At 38.0% G+C, this 16,504-nt stretch overlaps 3 protein-coding genes and 2 long non-coding RNA genes across 10 annotated transcripts; 4 read left to right on the forward strand and 1 right to left on the reverse strand.

The window, feature by feature from the left end:
- Positions 1-95: 95 nt before the first annotated feature.
- On the forward strand, positions 96-1,682 carry LOC124304690 (uncharacterized). Its single transcript, XR_006908253.1, has 2 exons — positions 96-433; positions 1,260-1,682. It is a non-coding gene; the product is annotated as an uncharacterized LOC124304690 (long non-coding RNA).
- A 752-nt stretch (positions 1,683-2,434) lies between these two features.
- LOC124304689 (uncharacterized) lies at positions 2,435-3,434 on the forward strand. Its single transcript, XR_006908252.1, has 2 exons — positions 2,435-2,722; positions 3,167-3,434. It is a non-coding gene; the product is annotated as an uncharacterized LOC124304689 (long non-coding RNA).
- A 1,388-nt stretch (positions 3,435-4,822) lies between these two features.
- On the forward strand, positions 4,823-5,752 carry LOC124304687 (keratin, type II cytoskeletal 3-like). Its single transcript, XM_046763225.1, has 2 exons — positions 4,823-5,023; positions 5,419-5,752. The coding sequence occupies exons 1-2, from the start codon at positions 5,003-5,005 to the stop codon at positions 5,680-5,682; spliced, it is 285 nt and encodes a 94-aa protein (XP_046619181.1). The 5' UTR covers positions 4,823-5,002; the 3' UTR covers positions 5,683-5,752.
- Positions 5,753-9,107: 3,355 nt separating this feature from the next.
- On the forward strand, positions 9,108-10,202 carry LOC124304688 (holotricin-3-like). Its single transcript, XM_046763226.1, has 2 exons — positions 9,108-9,566; positions 9,813-10,202. The coding sequence occupies exons 1-2, from the start codon at positions 9,546-9,548 to the stop codon at positions 10,074-10,076; spliced, it is 285 nt and encodes a 94-aa protein (XP_046619182.1). The 5' UTR covers positions 9,108-9,545; the 3' UTR covers positions 10,077-10,202.
- Positions 10,203-13,727: 3,525 nt separating this feature from the next.
- Positions 13,728-15,961, reverse strand: LOC124304686 (early nodulin-75-like). 6 transcript variants are annotated; one of them, XM_046763224.1, is made up of 4 exons: positions 15,577-15,960; positions 15,071-15,485; positions 14,921-15,004; positions 13,728-14,854 (listed from the first exon to the last, which is right to left on the reverse strand). In XM_046763224.1, the coding sequence occupies exons 1-4, from the start codon at positions 15,790-15,792 to the stop codon at positions 14,475-14,477; spliced, it is 1,095 nt and encodes a 364-aa protein (XP_046619180.1). In that variant the 5' UTR covers positions 15,793-15,960; the 3' UTR covers positions 13,728-14,474. The 6 variants fall into 6 exon arrangements, with proteins under 6 accessions (XP_046619180.1, XP_046619179.1, XP_046619177.1 ...); XM_046763223.1 differs by having other exon boundaries at positions 14,921-15,485; positions 15,577-15,961; XM_046763221.1 differs by having other exon boundaries at positions 14,888-15,485; positions 15,577-15,961.
- Between the last annotated feature and the right edge of the window lie 543 nt (positions 15,962-16,504).

Consider the following 16,504-nt stretch of genomic DNA (forward strand, 5'->3'; position numbering starts at 1 on the left):
GTGAGAAACACGCAATCGGACCAAATGCAGAATCTCTGACGTTATTCGCTGCTAATATTCCTTCACGTCAAAAGTGCGAAACGTTATTATGTGATAAAAAGCGACTCAATTCTACGCTGTTCAAACGACCCCCGTCATTCATATATTTTCTTGTTTGTCTACCGTACTACTTCTCGATGTTACATCATTTGGGTTTCAACTACCTGACGTACACGTAATTCAAAATTATCAAAACATATCTATTCCTCTATATTTGCACAATGAATTGATAAAATTAACGCATTTTATCTCCGGGGTTATCGGTGTATAAAAACACCAGCAACCGAGCTGAGATATTACTTTTGAAAAAGGAGAACTCAGCGATAGATCGTTTGAATTTTCTCAAGTGTCTGGTTACCGTCTAATATCAACTTTCGTGATGAATTTCAACGTCGTAAGTACAATCATGCTGATATGTTGCTACATATATATTATTATCACTCAAAATATCCGGATCAGCAAAACTAATCGTTCGTTCCTTTTGAACTACGTTCAAATCTACGTAGACGGTTCAGAAATCGGTTGAATTTTGGGAAATTATGTATCGACAACCGATTGTTCGATTCGAATTGGGTTTGTTTTAATAAAAATCATACCGATCGAGTTTCATTTACATCATTTTTTCATCAGAATCAATTCATAGAAAGCATTGTTATCGTCAACAAAGTCGACCGTTTCGTTGACCACGATATCTCAAAAACGTCACAAAAAGATTCACTTTACCTTTTTGAATAATGTATCCTCTTTGCCAAGATCCCGCTTATTTTCCCAATTATTATATCTCTTCGTCAATCGAACACACAAGAAACCGTAAGTATTAGACGAAAAATCGAATCATCAATATCTGCAAACAGTCGCCATTTTGTTTGTAGATAAAAAACAAGTGAAACTTCAAACTTGGCAAAACAGACGAACTATTCATGAATACTGCCTTCGAATTTTAAATAAATTCGAAAATCAACCGTTGAGCCAAAATGTGTCAACGAGCGAAATGATCAATTGATAACAATGCTTCCTATTAATTAATTTACATGGAAAAAAAAATTACACGAATGAAACTCGATCTACATAATTTGAAATAAAATTAAGTTATGGATCATCGATTTACTAATTCCAAATTTTCATCCACTTTTTCAACCGTTTCCTCCCCCTCTTCAATTGTTTTCTTGTTACTCGAGAAAAGTGGCGTAATATTTACCCAGGCTTATCAAAATCCACAGTTCTTCTGGATCCTGGTTCTCGTGCTTGGCATTTCATCGATGGTCGATCCGATAAACGGACAAGGCCAACGTAGAAGACAATCCGGACTTCGTTCGGCGGCTCGAACTCGTCGTCCGGGGCATTTTTCGGGAGTGAGAATCAGACTGGTTCACTGAAAATCCAACATCGATTCTGTGCGAAATGCTTGTTATACGACGATTACGCGCTACTTTGGCTTGGATTTATCGGAGATGTGGATTGAGGAAGGGCTTCGCATCGATCCTGAAACACTCACAGTCTATTGTTATTAAGTCTTTCGTTTATTTTCCCGTTGTGTGAATATCTCGAGAATGAGATTTCCGCCCTGTTGCACGTAATTATGATAATTTAAAAATGGACATTCATACCGATTGAGGAGTATTAAAGTTTTCTGTTCAACCAAATCTGAGTGATAATTATTTTCCCCAAATCATGCTGTATTTATATCGTAATTCAATTTTTTATTTCATCAAAAATTTTACAGGCGATTACACCTAATTAGTGTAGCTTTCACGATTTTTTTCGATTTTGTTTCGTTGACGTGTTCAAGAGATATAAATTTTGGAATTTTTTTTGTTTAGAAAATTCACAACTTCAAAAATGGACCAAACGAGACGTTCGATTATTTTTTTTTTTTTTTAATTTTTTGTTTTTAACTATACTTTGAGAAAAAAAAAATACAAAAAATCTGATTATTATCAATTGCGGTATGTTTCTTGTCATTTAAAGCTCAAACTTTACGATTCCGAGAGGCTGGTCATTTTTTTCTTTTGATTTCTGAAGTCTTAGCGGAGAACGCCCTATATATACCGTGTAAATAATGAACAAAGATTCTTCATTTTGGCGTTCAGTGTTCATTTTCTTAACTCAACGTGATTATGTAAATTTTCGTTTCTTTTTTGCTCACATCTATTCTGCGGTAATCGCAGCGTCGAAATCACCGAGTCAGTATAGCGAGCTTGGAGACAAAAAAAAAAAACAAAAAGAAAAAACAGTGACATATTCTCGAATCACATTACGATTTTCGAACGAGACATCGGTATATTAATCACGCTTGTGGCTTTAATTCTTTCGCGATGGAATACGGCAAATCTTTGTTCATTCACAAGATATTAAATAAACAATCGTGATGGGAATACCGGCGCGAATATTTGAATCTTTAGAATAAGGTGAATAACGTCATAAATTCATATTCATAAGTCAACGTGTAATACATACGTAAATGCAAATGCCTCTTTGACCGTGTCCGAAAAATAATCACATATTTGCTGAAAATATTAGTAGATACATCATCCTGAATGCCGGTATAAATTGTGGCGTACTTGGACACCAAAGCTCAGTCGGTTTAACATCGGAGAAGAATTCACAGCGACGATAAATAAGAGCCTCCCTAAATATCTCACCCTGTAACACTGTTCAATTAATTATGAATCGACAAATTCTGGTACGTTGCCACATATTAACAAATTTTAACAACTCAGACCGATTTCTCTCGTATAAGCTGCCAAAAGAAAAAAAAAAAAACAAAGATCAATCCAGTTCCGATAAATGATGTAAAATATTTTTTTTTTATTCGGTTGTAATCGTTCATTGTACAATTTTTCGGAAAATTTATTATTTATTTTTATAAATTGCTTATAACACCGGTAAAAAGGAACTTTGAGTCTGGGTTTTACATGTCAAATATTTATTATGTCTTCCACAATTATTCCATAATTATTATTAAATGAAAAAATAGTTTTGTCAGATAAAGTGTGTGTTTTTTATTTGAAACTTGAAGACGGAAAAAATTATTTACGTAAAAAAGACGAGAGCAAATTTTCACGAGTAACAAATGAAAACCTTTATTTATATGTATATAATTGTTGCATTTTTTCCTGCTATTCAGCTGTTGATCTTTCTCGTATTCACCTTCGACCTCGTGTTCTGCCAATTTGGATTCGGCGGATTTGGGGGACCAGGTCCTGGCTTCGGAGGTTTTGGCGGTCCTTTTGGCCCCCCGCCCCCGCCGCCCCCGCCGCCACCACCAAGTCCATACTGTTCGCCGTTTTACCGGTCGTTTGGATATGTCTACAGATATTGTTGAAAAAAGATCGTGAAATGAGGAATAATGTGTGAAAAAATCGATATGCAAACATTACACGTTGTCATGTACAGCACTGCGAGAAATTTTTTAGTTCCCGTTACCGCTCAGTCCTTAACTATTTTCATTTTTTTTAACCACAATCGAAAAATATAGTTCTAGGTAGAAAATGAAAATTAGTTTTCTAGCTGTTACCGGAAAGTCTGGTATCCGTTACTGTTCTTTCCCGTTACGATCGCTGTTGCTAGATTTTCTTACAACTGTTGCGAAAATTTAATGCTCGTGCAACGATAAATCGACGCTAAAGCCTTGTTTAACTAAAAAAGTAGAGTAAAGCAAAGAAATGGATTTCGCGTTGCAATCACCAAAAAAGGATCGACGATAGCGTAAAATTGTTACCCGTACCTTGTTTTTCGTAACTCCAACAATACTCAAACAGTTTTTTTAACGATACCCGTTTTACTCAATTTTTCTAGTTACCGTAACAAATGAAATTTTTCTCAGTCAGCAATTGTGTACTCGAATAATGATGATGATAATGATTACGCCGTTGAATATGTAATATTATAAGAATATTTTTTATTAAATAAAAACAATCGACCAAATTCTTGTCCGCATTTATTTTTTACAACCATGTCGATAGCTCCTCGAAAAACGTATCGACTTCCACTGCTTCTTCTTAATATAATTAGTGACACTGTGCAATGTAAGGTCCAGACGAAGGTAAAAGGTAATTCGCTAAATCGATGCTAATCGGATATGGAACCGTGGCGTTCTTATGCATGACACGTACGGAAATTTGTTTATGTATTCTTATTTAAATTCTGTGCAAACATGCACATGTATATATATATATATATATATATCTTTTACCTTTTTTTTGTACAATTCGTCACGAACACGATCTGCGTTTATACTTGAAGATCTTTGATCTGTGATGAATTTTTTTTCTATCACACAAGTCTGCAACGAAATCCTCTTACTTAAAAAAAAAAAAAAAAAAAAACGTTATAAATATGAAGATTTTGACGTACTGAAACTATATCTGCTTTCCGTTTCTTGCTGTCACGTATACCTTCCATGATACGATTGTTTCTGTTTATTCTTCAAAATTCAGAATTTGTTTTCTGATGTATTTTTGTAAAAAATTCCTTGAAAACCGCAAAAAATTCAGACTAATGACCGTTACTTTTGGACAAAATTAAAGATACCAACGATCTGCAAAATTTGAATCGAAGATAGGTAAAAAAAAAAAAAAAAAAACTTGGATACGATTTGTCAGCGTCATTGACCCCGGGGATTCCCGACACCGTGTAAGGTATTGTTTGCATTTTTCGTTACTCGATCGGCGACAGGAATACAAGGACAGTGACGGAATCGCACTACCGATTTGTCATTTGCAGGTCGAATTAGCGACTCGACTGTACAGCAAAACCTGTCAGCTTATTACCCAATAATTCGAACTCGTTGCGTTTAGTCGTCAAAGAGGAAGGATCAGAGCTGGGCGGAAGATAGATCCAGTGAATCAGTGATCGATCGATTGCGAATTCTTCGATCTTCGCGAGAAATAAAAAAAAAAAAAGGAAAAAAGCAATACTCGTATTATCGTCGTATTTCAAAGACCTTTTAACATACATCGTCATGAATCTATCGATAATTATTGTGAGTAAATTCTCCTGCGGATTTAAATAACGAGATAATTTTTTCACCGCGATATAATCGGACATTGCAATTTGATGTAAACCCACGACGTCCTGAGTGGTCCTGTAAATGTCCTTGAATTTTGCTCGTCCTTTAAAAACTCCTGTAAATATTTTATTTTCAATGTGCTTTGATGATCTGGAAATTTTCTTGAACTTTTTTACGCATTTTTCACCGAACACCATGAAACCTAATCATTGACATGTCATTGGAGAGTTAGTCCTTGATTTAATCCGTGACTTTTTATTCGATATTTCTTATTCGCAAATTGCAGCAGGTCTTTTTTTTTTTTTTTTTTTTGTTTTTTTTTTCTCTCTTCTCACAAACGACAATAAGAGTAAACAATTTATTTCCAGCTCGTCATTGGCTGCGTTTTTTTCACCCCCAATCCGGTGTCATGTCAACACGGACCTGGCGGAGGATTCGGTAGAGGATTCGGTGGAGGATTTGGTCGAGGATTTGGTCGAGCCGGAGGATTTGGAAGACCAGGTTTTGGAAGAGGCGGAAGATTCGTTGGACCAGGATTCGGAATTGGAGGCGGGGTCGGATTTTTGGGTCTTGGACTTTACGGAGCATATCCTCCGTACTGCTACTATAATCCGTATTATTGTTACTACTAAACCAGATGTTTGTACCGCATGATGAACGATAAATTATCCTAACGATTCCAAAGCGAATTTTTCGGAACCTGAATCGTACGTGCAAAAAATTTCAACCATCCAATCTATTTTTAAGTCGGTTCATTGGTCATTTTTATTAATTCCTTCAGGATTTGTTAAATTATTATATTCGTAAGCTCCATTTTGTATAATCGAATTAATAAAAAGTGTCTGTCGATTTTTTTTTTTACCGACGAGATCGTCATCGATATTTTCACGAATATCACTTTTCGTGTTTCGTTTCAACTTCGCAATAAAATTTCAACAGTCTGTTAAAAAGATTCGTCAAAGACTTATTGGCCGTTGCCTGTGGAGATCTAAAGCTCGTGCAAGCTCGTTCGACGATCGTTTTCCAAGGATCGAGATTGCGTTTCCGGAATCGTACCAAGAAGCTTTAACGATCCGTAGTAAATTCCTAGTATGCGTTACGTTAGGTTTTCATTTATCGACGATTCGAAGGCTGACTAACAATGAGAATAACAACAATGCAGAATTTTTCACATAAGTCGTTACGGCATCGGCGAAGATTCTGAATAGCTGAAACGGTTAATACAACATTGATCAACGTGAAATTTTTATGCAATTGTATCTGAATTCGATTCGCAGGCAAAAACGATTTTCAGTTCTACTGCAATTGGCAAGGAGTTAAAAATAGTTCAGTGAAAACATATTTAATCCTTCAACGCTGCGTTGAAACTCATCGAGCGACAAGTCTAGCTGGAAATTTTTCTTTCGACGTGTAAAATCGTAGATGAGAAACGTTTAAACGGGTCAAACACGAACAGAGAGAAGTCATCGCATCTAGAATTTATGGTCTCGTTACTGGAGTTTTATGGATCTCTCGATAAATTTCATCGTACTCAAAGACGAGCTTCAGATTTATGGACATTTGATGCTTTTCAGAAGCTCGATCTTACACTACAGCTATCGATGCCAAGTGTTTGGCTTTCGACGATATTGATCATTTCCTTGCAAAAATAAAAAAAAAAAAAAAACACTTCCTCTGTAAATTGAATCGACTCAATTCTAAAAACTATGAAAAGAAGATGATTCCAACACTCTGGTTAACCAATTAAAAACTACCGATATGGAAATCACGTGACTACTTCTTTGATATCATTTTTCGAAAGCTGTCATCGACTTTCTCTCATTATATTCTTTCTATCGGCGACCCGCTTTCCATTTGCCTAACAAATTATAATATTATTAGCAAGTTTTTCACGGGGTTATATATGCATTAAAACCGAGCTGCCTGCGAACGGGAAGATTACTTTTTAAAAGCTCGGACTAGAGGACGGGCAACTTCGGCAGGAAACGTTCGGGAAAATTTTTTTGTCCACCTATTATTTGCCAAAGAACGACGCGATGAATTTCAACACTGTGAGTACAACGTAAACCCATTTTTCTTCTCTTCACTTTATTCACTTGCCGAAAATGTTACCGTGTAAAATAATCGATTCACGAATCGTGATCCGATTCCCAGATTTTTTGGATCATTTTCATCATCCTCGGAGTTTCGACTCTCGATTTTACAAACGGACAGAATCAGAGGAGGAGAAGACCTGCCGCGCAAAATCGTTTGACTCCAAAACGAAGACCCGGACATTTTGCTGGTGTACGACTCAGTCTCGTTCATTGAACTGGAATCTGGCATACATCTTGATCAGTTCTGTCGGATGTGCGTGTTCTGCATTTTTTTCATGGATCGTTTTTCGCTTGAACTCGTCGAAGTTTTTAGACTGAAGGTATCGATCCCGAAACGCGTTTATTACACGTCGTTTTTAAATCCTTCATTTATTTTCCTGTGAAGTCAATTTTTTAAACGAAGGCTTTACGTTTTGCCAACAGAGAGAGAGAGATATATTTACATAGTTGTGTTATTATTTGAATAAGAAAATATTTAGTTTTAGTTATAGAAATTTTTTATTACGATATTTTTTGTTACTGTTTTGTACCGTCGCTAATTGTGAATGTGAATGAATAAAGAATATCAATTTATGTACATCTTCTGTCCACGTGAAACTAAACCGTTAACTAAACAAAAATGTAAAGTGTCAATAATTATCGGAAGCTGCTTGGAAGTCTAATGGCTAAAATAACAACCTTTTTCATCGTAAGCACAAAGATCGAAAAGTTTTTAATTCTTGTAATTTATCGAGACGAGTAAAAGATCAGGGCTTTGATTTTTCCGAAACAAAAATATCGATGTGATTATAAATCTTTGCTGATTCAGACCAAAAAAAAATTGTACGCAATAAGGGAAGGTAAGAATTTCATGAAAGAAAACGATTCATAGATCAGAACCTAGAAATTGTCTCTCAAATGAAGAGTATTTAGCTATCAAAAATTGACAAAAAAATAGGCAGTATGCAAAAATGGATCAACAAACTCCCAGTTGAGTAGCATAAGATTTTTCTTAATTGTAAATTTTCTACGGTTTGCAGTAAATTGACTAATTCCACTTTATCATTGCCTTGAAACTATATATTCTAACTTTGAGGCAACTATTTATTAATAAATTGCTGGACTTGGAGATGCGAGATTGCCTTTGATAATTATTCCACACCATTCGCAATTCTATCCAGGAAGAATTTGATGAAAATCTGTGCACAGCAGAACGCGGTGTAACAACGATCGACAATCCTGATATAAACTGTGATCTCAAGAGTGCGAAAAAAAAAAATACACAAGGAATGATTAGCACGATCATTTCACCGAGTGTGTTAAATGCTTGTAACAAGATGATTTTCCATTCTAAGTAACCAAAAAAATTAGTGCATGTATAATATACAGTAATGTTCATTAATGCTTTAAGCTACCGGCTAACTTGTTTTCGTTCCGAAACAAAATGCGAGTTCGATTCTACACGAATCATGTGACAATGACACTGGCGATGCAGCCAACGTGATAGAGATTACAAGTCATTTTGTTTCGGACGGCTAAAAAAACAAGTTAGCCGTCGGTAAGGTAATTGTACCAATTATCGACAAGTTTAGATCCAATTATTGACCCGTTTATTATCCAAAATTATAAATTCACGGTAGTAATTCTGAATTTTCGATGACTAAAACCAATTGCTAGAGGATTAGACACTACAAATTTAATTTTTTGTAATATTATAACCCAGGATCAAACAGATACGATGAATAAAGGTCAATAACTGGTACATTAACCTTAATAAGGTCGCTGACAGGTTTAATCAGCCGATCTTCAATCGCACTTTCGTGTTGTTTTTACACTCTTCTCGTATACCGCCATTGAAAATTACCGTATCATTGTGCCACCCGACGCGAAACGCACCAAGAATCTTCAAACTTGTTGATAAACAGATTCATTTCAATGTCAGCGTCGTAAACCTTTCCAGTTGCCAGTCGATCAATAACCCAAGAAAGTGGTACAGAATCGAGATCTCAAAACCATATCACACAGTCAGTTGAGTTTGGTACACAGAGCGGAATCGTTCGGCTGTAACAAAGAGTGTTATAATAATAATCGGTTAACGGTTATACGTACGTCATATTCCAGTGAAAATTAATCTACGCGTCTTAATGTATCTTTCTCGTTACGATATTGCGTCTCCAGAGGTGGAATCTGACGCGATAAATCGACCGATTTGCAGATCTTGTTAACGATTCCCGCCTTCAAGCAAACACAAGTGACGCTCTGAGGTCTGTTGAACGATACTTTATTTATCCTCTTGTTCGAAAAAAATTTCCGCAGCCGAAGTCAGTCGTTGGAAAGGAGCAAGACGCGGAAGATATCGCTCGTTTGCTTCAGGAGTCGTGGATATTAACGCAGTGTGAATTCGAAGTCGATCATCCACCATGAACCTGTCGTTGGTAATTGTGAGTAATTTCCATTATTTCACTATAATAATAACACAGATTTGAAGTATCGTTTTTACGCCCACGAGGTTTTTCCCGATAGAATTGGAACTTGAGTAACTTTTGAAAACCATTAGGCTCAATTAACCGCAATTTCGTATAATCGTTTGTGACGTATGTACGTGTCCTCGACCATTGAACTCTGCATCGATTACTCGACAATCACTGTCAACATCCACCTCTTAAAAACTACCTTCGTTATACCAGATCGGCATTTGCTGCATTCTCTTGACCCCTGATCTGATCACCGTATCGCATCAACGTGGAGGAGGTGGAGGTCATGGCGGTGGTCACGCCGGTGGTCATGGCTTTGGTCATGGCGGTGGTCACGGTGGTCGCCATGGCTTTGGTGGTCATGGTGGTCGCGGTCGAGGAGGAGGTTTCCGCAGGGGTGGCGGATTCGGAGGACTAGGATATGGATATGGTTTTGGATACCCACGTTACTGTTATCCCTATTGTTTCTTCTTCTAAACGGACCTCGCATATCTTCCGCACGCATTTAACGATAAACTATTCAACCAATATCGGAATGCAATTCTCCACCTTGACGTCGATTTTAACATATCTATATGTACTTTTTATTATATATATATATATATATATGACGTAATATAATTTTTCAATAACTTGTTATAAATACACGTAAAGTGTACATTCATATTTATTTACAAACTTGAGATATATCAACACAATTATCGGCATGCTGAAGTTTACACGATTATAATATTAACATTGTACCTATATTCTATGCATGTCAGTCAAGTTTCACGCATGTGATTGGTACGATAACGGTGCACAAAAACGGTCCGTCGTTTCGGCCAGTTGGCAGGAAGTGACAAGCACATGGCTTAGACCGATCCATCGTCATTGACAACATTGACCGGCTTCTTTTAGCTATTGAGGAAGGCTTTAGCCCCGCAGGTTGAGGTAATTCAGACCATAGAGGCCAGGCGTGTATCCAGGGTAGGATGGACTGGCGGAATAAGCACCGACGTACGAAGGAATTCCACCGGCGTATCCGTATCCTCCTGGGTAAGGATTCCAACCGGTGTACAAACCCGAAGCAGCTGCAGGACTCCATCCTGGACCCCTCGGGGGTGATACGCCGATTCCCCATGTTGGAAAAGCGTTCGAGAAGCCGATGGCGAGCAGCACGATGATCTGCCGAGGTCAACGAACCAAGAGTTGTTTCAATTGTGAGAAGTTTTGAAAATGGACTGGAACTGGCCGATTGGTTTTGGGCACCTTAATAGCACCATTTGACGTCAATTTAGCCATGGAAAAAGGTGTGGAAAATGGAATGGAATTGAATGGATTGTTTTTCATCAATAGTAGAACATAAGATTTACCGGGTTTGGACGCCTTAATAGCACCGTTCGAGGTGAATTTGGCCATGAAAAGAGTTGTAAAAAATGTAATGGAATTGAATGGATTGTTCTTCGTCGATAGTAGATCATAAAATGTATCGCTTTTTATCACCTTTATGTCTAGTCGGAGGTTATATCCACAAATGATGAAGAGGTTTCTCTGATCTTCGTAAATACACTAGACTCTAAAGATTCTGGATTCTATGAAGCTTGGTCAGAGTGTGATTTTTGTCGTGAATCGGGTGATTGAGGAGATTGAAAGTTGAACTGTTAAATACCTACGTAACGATATTACAACGAGGGTAACAAATGGTGCACTTTTTCCCTACTCCAAGGTTTCGTTAAAGGGAAAATGACGATACCAAACGGAAAAATAACTCACCGTGTAACGGAAGAGCTTCATTTCGACGATAAGCACTGATTATTTGAACGTTTTTCCTTACTACCGAGGTGAAAATTTATCCCGTGTTTTCAAGGTATGCACAAACACTGCCAAGGAGATCAGGCAGAGATTTGAAGGGCAGGAGTCTGTGCTGCATCTTATATACTCCTCGGCAATATGCATCGCCGGGATGCTCGGCTCACAGTTAAGATGTTGTGCAACCGAATTCTTCTAATTGCCTTCAAACGCACTACCGGGAACCACGAGTCTATAAACTTTTATTATCTCCTATTGCGTTGACTTGCGGTGTATGTTAAAACTGCGCGCAATTATACCACAAAAAAAAAAAAAAATGAAACTACATCTGCTATCGACTTTTACTGTCACTTGTATGTTACGTGATATAATTTTTATTTTATTTTATTTATTTATTTTTATTTTTTTTTATTTTTATTCTTCAAAATTCATACTTTGTTGCGTTTTGTTTTCGCACTTGCACTACTTTGATCTGTTTAAATAGTAAACCCAGGACGTATTGCACACGGAAAGACGGTGGAACGGAAAATGGTCAGAAGTAATGCTTGTAGATTTTTGTTGGCCGATTCGCCCTAAAACGCCAATCGATTATGTGAAAAGAAAGGAAGATAAATAATAACTGGAATCATACTAGCTGATAAATCTTCTGACGATTTCAGTGTTCAAACTTTTTAATATCGTTGCCATCGTTAGTGTTTGATTACAATTTGTCGAGCAAAAATAACGTTTTATTGAACAACAAAAAAAAAAAAACATCACACGAAAGGTATACACGATACATATTTTTTATTACTACATTTCGAATCGAGAGCGTCAAATTTATTATAATTACACATGATAATAAGAAGGGGAAAATAAAGGTAGATTCTTTTTTTTGCAGACCAGTATAATGGGCACCCATTCTTATAACGCGGGTTCGTTGTTCAAACCCTCCAACTTCTCGATCTTCTTCATCTAAAAAAAATGACAATTATATACTCAATCGTCTCTCCGTGTAACTTATTCGACAAAAAGCGGTTCCTTGCTTGTAGCCAAATTCTCTTTTCGCGATTCGCAGTCGAATTTTCGTTTTGCTAGTCTAGGCGGTATAAAATGTAAACACGGTCACCCGGTACAGTTTCATCGTAACATCTGCAGTGGACAGAGCGGTTTACTCTTGGTCAAATTGCGCAACTGCATGGTCAATGCTGCTGTGGCTGTGGCTCAAATCTATTACCTTTTTTTACCATCTTCTTTGCGGTTGTGAAATCCATGCGTTCCCATATGACGCCTCAAGGCTTTAGCGAAGTAGTATGGATAATTCCCTGTCAATTAGGTGGATTTCGTGTGCTTTGATTTTTCCGATAGATACTCAATTTTTTTCTACAATTTATACATACTCCTTAGATCCAAGTCACGTAGCGTAGGATTTCTAACGTCTTTACTTAAAAAAAAAAGAAAAATTAAAAAAGAAAAAAGAAGCTGCAATGAAACGGTATTGGATCGAAAATTTGCGAAAAGATTTTCTCTGCGAATGTATCAATGAATTTTAAAGTTTGTGGAAAATATAGAAACGCAGATCGCCGGTCGGAATCGTTTGTGGAATGGCCTATACCTGCATGAACTCAACTATTGCCGCATGCGTTTAAATGAGAGGCTAGTGACCCCCGAAAAATTGAACGTATATTAGGACTGAGCTGCTGTCAAGCTGGCGTTCACTATTAAATAAATTTTCGAACCACTCTAAGGTGTTATGGGAAATATTCAACGTGCCTTATTCTCGATAATTCGGTTAAGACTCGTTTCGTCAGGGCTTCGTAGAACCGAAGTAGCCTATTGCCAGCTGTGCTTATTATAATTGCAAATCCATGCTAATCACTTTGACGAACAATACTTGACAGCGTGTTACTTGTAAATGGCTGAATAGCAAATACCTGTGGTTCTTCTCTATTCGGCTCGCGATCTCCGATGTGCGAAAATCATGCTACGATCTAAATGTAAAGAATTTGCCATCTATTCGCGACGATGAACTCGCGTTTAAATGTAATTACGTTCGTGTAAAAAATGCCTTCGCTTACAATTCCATTGATTAACAGGTTTTTAAATGTCAGAAGTAAATATTTTTTATTTACTCCTCGTCTGTGATTAAGATTGAGATTTTAACGCACGTTAACGTCTCTCGGTGGTGAAGAATCGAAATTGGAGATAATTTTACAACGTGCAATAAATGATGCGTAAATCGGGTTGCCGTCTTGCAGGCGGAAATGAAATTTCATATGATATTTATTTTTATTTTCTTTTAAGTAGGAATTTTATGCGATTATGACACAGAGGATAGGATTTGGTCACGCAATGATAAACCTTGAACAGTAAAAAATTTAATTCAAACTACGAGTACACTCCTCTATTAACATATAACACCCCGTGAATAATTATAATATGTAAAGTTACATACCCTATTTTACAAGACTTTGGTTGAGGTTGCAGTGGAATAAAAATTCCACGACTAATTTGTGAGTAAATTGAGCTCCGGTGATTTAGATTTCTTGAATCCCCTGTTCGCGGTGGTTTTTGTTTGATTCAATCGATTGCAATTTATTTGTAATCGAATGTCAAAGAGCGTGGAAAACGTCAAAGATTCATTAGCGCAAATTCACTAGAGCTTCACCTTAATGATAAGCCATAATAATGCGTACGAGTCAATTACACTCAAGGTGAATTTTCGGTAATAAAAATACGTTTTTCGAACCTGCCTGAAGTATAGCAATCAGATCGAAGTCTTTGGTGATAAAATAAATGGAATCGGTTGAAATTTCGCCAATATCGTGGAAAATGTGTTCCAGAAACATTTTATACACCTGAGATACAGAAACAAAATGCCTGCCGTGAACAACCTGGAACTTCACATGATTCCCAGAATCATAATTCCAATGAACACAAAACATCCGTCGTTATTTTTGCTCGAAAAAATTAATGGCAAAAACAGTTGAATCATGATTTCACTTTCAAAACTAGTGTCCAAAGACCGAGAATTCTGCTTGCAAAATTCACCTATACCTGCTTCTGCGTATTTTCCATTAACCGGCTTACTGGTCCAATAATCATCTACCTAAAATCTCCTCTGATATCAATAACTCCAGCACCACCAGGATTGTCAACCGAAACTTGAGGGAAGTAATTATTCCAATCGAATTCCGTCGTCGACTGGCTCTGAACTGAGCTTTCAGTCGCTCCCTTCTCGCTTCCGTTTGTATGATCTACCGAAGGCTCTGGTCCTACCGAAGATGAACTTGAAACCTCAAGCTCTGTAAAAGGCTCTGGATTTTCTAAAGAAATACTCGGAGTGTGAGGCTCTTTAATGAACTCAACCGCTGTTGAAGTCTCTGTCGTCGCTCCTGCGATTTCTGTCTTGTCCGCCGTTACGCCGTTTGATGAAGGTGATGGTGCCGGTGGACGCGGTGTTGATAGTTCAGGTTTGTTATAATCTGGCTGTGGTTCTGGATCAGGTCTGTTGTAACTTGGTTGTGGTTCTGGACCAGGTCTGTTGTAACTTGGTTGTGGTTCTGGACCAGGTCTGTTGTAACTTGGTTGTGGTTCTGGACCAGGTCTGTTATAATCTGGCTGTGGTTCTGAACCAGGTCTGTTGTAATCTGGCTGTGGTTCTGAACCAGATCTGTTGTAATTCGGTTGTGGTTCTGGACCAGGTCTGTTGTAATTCGATTGTGGTTCTGGACCAGGTCTGTTATAATCTGGCTGCGGCCATGGCCCAGGTCTGTTGTAATTTGGTTGTGGTTCTGGACGAGGTCTAATATAATCTGGTCGCGGTGGCGGACCAGGTCTGTTATAAGGTGATGGTGGAGGTGGAGGTCCATGGTGATGTGGGGATGGAGGTGGAGGACGTGGTCCCGGACGCTGCTGACCGTTCCAATCGTCGTAGAACTGGTTCGAATAATGACCTTTCATGCCCTGGTCGTAGTCGTTGTAGTATTGTTCAGGGTATTGAGACGGTGGTGGACGTTGATGAGTCCATTGGTTTCCGGGAGAGTCAATCGGGCAAGGACACAGGTTCGAATATCGTCGATCCGGATGATTATCTGATTGCATATGGTGCCGGTTCTGAGATAGAGAAAATTAAAGGTTGGCGAGAATCTGTGACGGAGAAAATGAAGAAATTAGCCTAAAGGAGAACAAACAAATAAATACGTACGTGATCATTTCTTCCGTGGTTGCGATCATGGGTGATCACCCTTTTCACTGTTAATATGTTGGGTAGTAGACCGTTTCGCCGATCGTCACTCCGTCTGTCTGTATGCCGATCTCGACCATGGATTAAATTTTTGAGACCGAAGGTTCCCAAGATGATTTGGGCTCCCGCGTAAGACGAAATTGTCAGGACGGCTACGAGGATCAGAACGAAACGCATCGCTTAGACGCGAATCTGCCTAGTCACTTAACGATTTATGTCTTTGCCGGATGTCACACTGAATTTCGTAACAACGATCTTACGCCAAATGGGACTTTAATCGACGTCACAGAGATAAGGATGATCCAATGCCTGTAACCAAAGACACCTGACTGAATTGGAGAACGGCGCTGGAAGCCTTCTTATACCGAACCGGACCTTGCGCTTAACAACGAGTGTGTACCGCAACTTTGCGAGTTCGCATCGTTTTTTCAGTTGGCAAAATTGAGGCCCAGGGATGTGTTCGACGATTTTAAAGCCCGGTTCAAACAGCTGCATACATCGTTGTCTTTAATTACAACGAGATTTCTCTTGTTAAAATACTGAGGAGGCGCGTGGCGTTAATTGCACCACTCGGTACTCGGTACTCGGATAATTCGTCTCAAGGTTTCTCGTTTCATCAAAGTTGTTTCACTATCTTTTTTGGTACTTTGAATTATCTAAATTCCACTGAAATTCATTCGGACAATAAGGTAGAAATTGGGCTATCGAGTACTTGAGGATATTCAAATTGGTATTCGCTAATAATACAACGCAAGTCATCCTTCATTTACAATTACAACAGGTCACCTCTGACATCTAAACACGAACTACGGGCAGATGTGTCATGGTAGACATGCGATACTCAAGTTCATGAATATCGTGGTATTGAAGAATCGAATTGAAGATTATT

This window comes from Neodiprion virginianus, chromosome 5, assembly GCF_021901495.1.
Source record: "Neodiprion virginianus isolate iyNeoVirg1 chromosome 5, iyNeoVirg1.1, whole genome shotgun sequence".
NCBI classification, from domain to species: domain Eukaryota; kingdom Metazoa; phylum Arthropoda; class Insecta; order Hymenoptera; family Diprionidae; genus Neodiprion; species Neodiprion virginianus.

Excerpts from the sequence above, each read along its gene's own strand:
- LOC124304686 (XM_046763217.1), bottom strand. The coding sequence starts at position 15,792 with ATGCGTTTCGTTCTGATCCTCGTAGCCGTCCTGACAATTTCGTCTTAC. Across the intron at positions 15,486-15,576 it reads ACCACGGAAGAAATGATCAC|AACCGGCACCATATGCAATC; the intron begins GTACGTATTTAT and ends TCTCTATCTCAG.
- LOC124304687 (XM_046763225.1), top strand. The coding sequence starts at position 5,003 with ATGAATCTATCGATAATTATT. Across the intron at positions 5,024-5,418 it reads TGAATCTATCGATAATTATT|CTCGTCATTGGCTGCGTTTT; the intron begins GTGAGTAAATTC and ends ATTTATTTCCAG.
- LOC124304688 (XM_046763226.1), top strand. The coding sequence starts at position 9,546 with ATGAACCTGTCGTTGGTAATT. Across the intron at positions 9,567-9,812 it reads TGAACCTGTCGTTGGTAATT|ATCGGCATTTGCTGCATTCT; the intron begins GTGAGTAATTTC and ends TCGTTATACCAG.